Raw genomic sequence first — 5,881 nt, 5'->3', positions numbered from 1 at the left:
AGCTGCATGACCGTCCGCCCCCCCCAGCCTCTGTTTGCCTTTTGCTCTCCGCGGACCTGCATTGAATATCGGTCACTTTGTTTGGCTCGCACACGTCGCCGCACGCTCTGATCTGCCCCACAGCAGGACGCAGCACCATTACGCTCTTTGTAGACAGAAAGAATTGCGGCGCTGACCAAAATACGCGGATGCAGATGGAAAAGGTTATTAACACAGCGAATTTGAGAAGAGAAAAAAAGCAAAAAAAAAGCAAAAGGAGACAGACAAACCAACAGGTGGGAAGAGTAGATGACAAGCAACAGTAAAAAAGCAGACAGACAGGTGGGTAGGTAGAAATCATAACCAGTCAATGGACCATAATGGGAATGCTTTACAGCCATATGTAGGTGTTCCTAATGATGTTTTGCTTATTGCAAGCACTGCTGGTGCTTTGCTGGAATCTCCTGACTCGCTTAGACTGGTCTCTCATTGCACATTGTGCCAGTGAGTGTGTGTGTGTGTGTGTGTGTGTGTGTGTGTGTGTGTGCCTCTCTGCAAAAAATGATGTCAGAGAGAGAGAGAGAGGATATTTAACTTAGCATCCCACTTTCTGCCCCAGCTCTTAATTCCAACTGAGCACTGCAGATGGAGGTTGGGGAGGGAGTGTGTGTGTGTGAGTGTGTGTGTGTGTGTGTGTGTGTGTGTGTGCTTGTGGGAGGGGGGGGGGTATTGCAACTCTCTTGTGCACCCCCTTTCCCCTTCAATCGATGTGATACTCTCTCAAACACTCAAACAATGGCGTATAATACAACGAGATAGGTGGGAGATGAGAATGTGTTCAAGCCACTTCCCTTCTACTTTTTCCTCTTACAGTTGTACATGTTTTTTTTCTTTTTTTTTTAGTAAAGGATTTCTATCTTGAAAAATAAATAAATAAATAAAAAGAAACGTCACGCACACATGCGCATATACGGTGCCACGCTGACGCATCGTTTGTTGTATAGTCAACTGTTTTTTTTTTTGTTTTTTTTTTGCTGGACTGAGGCATGCCTGTGGCGGGTAATTGTCTTTTTTTTTTAAATTTTTTCTTTTTTTTTACCGCATTCAACAGTGTTTCCACATCAAGGGGCGAAAGTCAAGGCTGTGACAGAGGAGGCTCGTAACGCGACCGGGGACAGATCCGCCGAAGTGATGCCGTCTGTCCTTTTAGAACGGAGAGAGAAAGAGAGAGAGAGGGGGGGGGTTGATTCAAGGCACTGAGCTGATTCTAATGTGAAGTCTGACCAGTGTTTCCGACGATGCCGACTTGGACACTTTTACCATGGAGCTGTAAGCTTTAGGAGTGAACACGAGAATTTGCAACAGCAGAAACCCGTTTTTGCGCATCTGGAGGGGAATAACTTACAGGTCCAAAAGCTGTAAAGTGCGATTTTTGAAGAATAAATCTCGCCCCTATATGTGGATTGATTTTTTTTTTTTTTTACCCTGCTCTCTCCTCTCAGCATTCCCTCAGTCAGTCGACGGATTTTTTTGCCATTACAGCTCAGTAGAGGGTGTCAGATCTTTCTCAGAGCACCGCGCTAGGATGAGCACAGTCTCCGCGCTCCTCTTTTTGTGATTCCCGAATCGGGGGTACGGCGGTGGCGGTGGCGGCGGCGGCGGCGGCGCGGGGTGGGGTGGGTGGGGGGGATGTGTGTGCGGGTGAGCGAAACGGCGCCAACGAGCGAGGCAGGAACGCCGAAGGATGTGAGGGGCGATGCGGGTGTTTCGCAGCGGTGGGATCGCCTCTGAAGCTCCAGCGCAGGGTGTGAATTCAGCATCAGCGGAGAGGGAACAGCTCCCGACGCCGCAACACGCAGCGCGACTAAGGGGGGAGGGGGGGAGGGGGGGGAGAGAAAAAGGCACGGATTTGTTCATTTTTTCCAGCCAAGGTCAGTCCCAAACGAACTGAAAAAGCCAAAAGATGTGTCGGACTCTACCGCCGCTCGCTGTTTTTGATTTTTATCACAAACACGCGGAGGCTCTGAGGACTCGGTCGACGTGAAAGAGACGTTTATGTGGACATTTTCAAACTGGAAGTCTGGACACGAGAGCAGGTTAGATGCAGCATGGATCTGTTATAAAAGACAGCCTTATCTTCTCCCTCAATGTCTATACCTCCTTCTTTTTTTCTTCTCCTTCCTCTTCTCCTCCCTGATGTAGACTCAATTCACAGCTCGTATGTCTTGAAACCGGGAATGAATCGTCCGCGTTGAAAAATGCTGCTTTGGATTGTTCTGCTGAATGCGGCTCTTTGTGTTGCCAGTGGAAATGTTACAAGGGACGTTTGTAAGGAGCAGATATGCTCTTGCAACGAGATAGAGGGAGATCTGCACATAGACTGCGAAAAAAGGAGCTTCACCACTCTGCAGCATTTGACCGGCCCCAGCTCGCAGTTCTACCACTTGCTGTTGCACGGGAATTCGCTATCCAGGCTCTTTCCCAACGAGTTCGCCAACTTTTACAATGCCGTGAGCTTGCATTTGGAGAACAACGGCTTGCACGACATTGTCCCCGGCGCCTTTCTGGGGCTGCAGCTGGTGAAAAGGCTGCACATCAATAACAACAAGATCCGATCATTCAGGAAGAGCACGTTTCTGGGGTTAGACGACCTGGAGTATCTCCAAGCCGATTTCAATCTATTGAGGGATATTGACCCCGCCGTTTTCAGGGACCTAAATAAACTTGAAGTGTTAATACTTAACGACAACCTCATCAGTGCGCTACCCTTAAACGTGTTTCAACATGTGCCCATTACGCACCTCGACCTGCGGGGAAACCGAATCAAAACGTTGCCTTATGAGGGGATCCTTGAACAAATACCGGGCATTGCGGAGGTTTTGTTGGAGGACAACCCGTGGGACTGTAACTGCGACCTGGTTTCTCTCAAGGAATGGCTGGAGAACATACCGCATAACGCGCTCATTGGGAGGGTGATATGCGAGGCTCCCACCAGGCTGCAAGGGAGCGACCTGAACGAGACGTCGGAGGAGGACCTGTGCCCTTCACAGAGCGGCGGCGTGGACGCCAGCCTGGTCGCCCCTCCCACCCAGGAGGAGACCTCGGAGCCCGTGGCCCGCGGCCCGCGTCCCACGCCTTACAAGCCCAGCGGAGACGCCAGCGGGCCGCCGACGCCCGGCGGCCACGGACCCAGGAGCCGCTCCAAGTCTCGTGAGAACTGGCAGCTGAAAACTAAGCCCACGCCAGTGGTGACAGGTGTGAGCGGGGAAAGAGAGCAGCTGCACAACATGACGTGCCCCAAGCCGTGCAACTGCAAGCTGGTCGGCTCCAGACAAGGGCTGGGGGTCAACTGTGAGGGCAAAAAGATCGAGAGCTTGTCCAACCTCAGGCCGAAGCCCTTGGTCGCGCACGAGTTGAACATGAGAGACAACAACATCCACGCAGTGAAGAAGAACCAGCTGCTCGGCTACTCCAGCCTCAACCTGCTCGACCTGGGTGGGAACAACATCAAGGTGATCGACAACAGCACTTTCCAGAACCAGAGCGAGCTGAGATGGCTGTATATGGATAAGAACTATCTGGATACGCTGATCTCAGAGATGTTTGTGGGCCTCGGGAACCTGGAATACCTGAGTTTGGAATACAACGACATCCAGCTGATAGTGGCGGGTGCATTCAGCCCCATGCCAAACCTGAGGGTTCTGTTCCTCAACAACAACTTGCTGAAGTCTTTACCCGTGGATGCTTTCCTTGGGATTTCTTTGTCCAAAATTAGCCTGCATAATAATTATTTCCCCTATCTCCCCGTGGCTGGCGTCTTAGACCAGCTCAACTCAATCATACAGATCGATTTGCACGGGAACCCGTGGGATTGCTCGTGCAGCATCGTGCCCTTCAAGCAGTGGACGGAGAAACTCGGGGCCGACGTGATAGTGAGCGATCTCAAGTGCGAGTCCCCTGAAGAGTTTTGGAAACGAGACTTCCGCTACGTCCGGAACGACCTCATGTGCCCCAAACTCTACGACAGAATCTCCCCCACCTCCCTGTCCAAAAACAGCACTTTCACCCTGGACTCGGGGACGCGCTCGAACTCTTATTTGGAGCCGAACAGGGTCTCCATCTCGGTGCTCGTCCCCGGGCTGCTGTTGGTGTTCGTCACGTCCGCCTTCACCGTTGTGGGAATGCTCGTCTTTATTTTGCGGAATCGGAAGCGATCAAAGCGGAGGGACGGGAACTCCTCCGCCTCGGAGATCAATTCCTTGCAGACCGTGTGCGACTCCTCTTATTGGCACAGCGGGCCTTATCACGCGGACGGGGGCGCGCACCGGGGCTTCGACTGCAGCACGCACCTCTCCACGGCAAACGATGCGTGAAGGGGGGGGCTCCGGTACAATGAGGCCCGCACCTGACCGGATTACAAACAGTCGCAGGGACGGACGGACAAACGACTCACACACCGAGAATCACCCGCTTTTGTTCGTCACGGGGGGGCACTGACTTGTTTATGTCTTGTTTTTCTCCAGTTGAACCCAGTAAGTCAGTTTGCTGCTGCACAGGCCCCACTCTGTAATATATGTATATGCCAAGCCCCCTGGCTAAACCCCCCCCCGCCCTCCCCCCCTTCCCAGTTCTGCTATTTGCCGCAATCGGACTACGGATCAGTGTGAGACTGAAAAGGGGGCGAGAGAGCGAGAGAGAGAGAAAAAAGAATAAGAATAAGAATAAAAGGAGCGAGGGAGGGGGCGTGTGTGTGAGAGAGCGAGGCCCGAGGACCCGGGGAAATGGTGCACGAGCGCATGAATGTAAATGTAAATACTCGGACCGATGTATCATAATCTGCATGATGATATTTCGCATGGTTTCAACACACACACACACACACACACACGCACACACACACGCACACACACACACACACACACACACGCACGCACACACACACACACACACACACACACACACACACACACACACACAGAGACACACACGACGGCGAGGAACCATAACCACCATAACCAACAAAGAAGCAAACTCGACCCTTTCATGTTATATCAATATGACGACTATATATAGATATTAAGAATTATGTATGACTATTACAAAGTGCCATTTCTCTATTTTTTGTGAACCTGCAGTTAGGATTTGTATTTGTTGTTTTAAACTTGTTTGGAGAAAAAGAGGGGGAAAAAAAAAAAAATCAATAAGGGATAATGATGACTATCGGAAAGGAGTGATGGAAGTGAAGCTGTCAGTGCATGTTATTTTCTGTTTCTTATCATTTGATTGTCGATAAATATTGGGGTTATTTATACCGTACTAGATGGTGCAGATTAAATCCACGTCTGCGCACTCGTCATCTCCTTTATGAATGTAAACTGTGTTATTTTATGGTGTGCCAATTGTTGACTTTCAGATATTCAGACATGCAGATGAGCATGACCAATTAACGTCGCTCAGATGCTTATGCTGCAAAGTTCATGTAGCTACAATAACAGTTCCGTGGTTTTGTGTGTCAATGAATATAGCCTGCTTTGGGTGAGAGGAAGGGGAAAAAAAAAACGACCAAAAAAACGACCGAAAAAAACAAAACAAACAAAAACAAAAACAAATACAAGACAGTAATTTAAATGGGGGGTTTATACCATCATATTTTTTCAACAACTGAGCAAAGGAGTGTTTTCAATTGAGCTATGTAGGTACAATTCGATCTATGTAAACAGCGCAGGTAGACTGATGTAGACTAGAATGCTTTTTTAATGTCAGAAAAAGAAAAAAAAAAAAGTATTCCTCCACAAAAAAAGCTTATGGCTATGATTCCCTTTCATCATATTGTGAGCTTTTGTAAAGCCATCTAATCTTGTCCAAATAAGAGAACTGAAACTCACTGTATTTACTACAAAAT

General features: G+C 49.3%; 1 protein-coding gene across 1 annotated transcript; it reads left to right on the top strand.

Moving 5' to 3' along the window:
* Nucleotides 1-2,237: 2,237 nt before the first annotated feature.
* LOC120798242 (SLIT and NTRK-like protein 1) lies at nucleotides 2,238-4,352 on the top strand. The gene has a single exon (XM_040142392.1). The coding sequence runs from the start codon at nucleotides 2,238-2,240 to the stop codon at nucleotides 4,350-4,352; it is 2,115 nt and encodes a 704-aa protein (XP_039998326.1).
* The last annotated feature ends 1,529 nt before the right edge of the window (nucleotides 4,353-5,881 follow it).

The sequence above is a fragment of the Xiphias gladius genome, chromosome 13 (genome assembly GCF_016859285.1).
Source record: "Xiphias gladius isolate SHS-SW01 ecotype Sanya breed wild chromosome 13, ASM1685928v1, whole genome shotgun sequence".
NCBI classification, from domain to species: domain Eukaryota; kingdom Metazoa; phylum Chordata; class Actinopteri; order Istiophoriformes; family Xiphiidae; genus Xiphias; species Xiphias gladius.
Note: the sequence above shows the minus strand (reverse complement) of the source record. Positions and strands in the feature narration are given on the sequence as shown.

Coding starts and splice junctions, on each gene's coding strand:
- LOC120798242 (XM_040142392.1), top strand. CDS start 2,238: ATGCTGCTTTGGATTGTTCTGCTGAATGCGGCTCTTTGTGTTGCCAGT.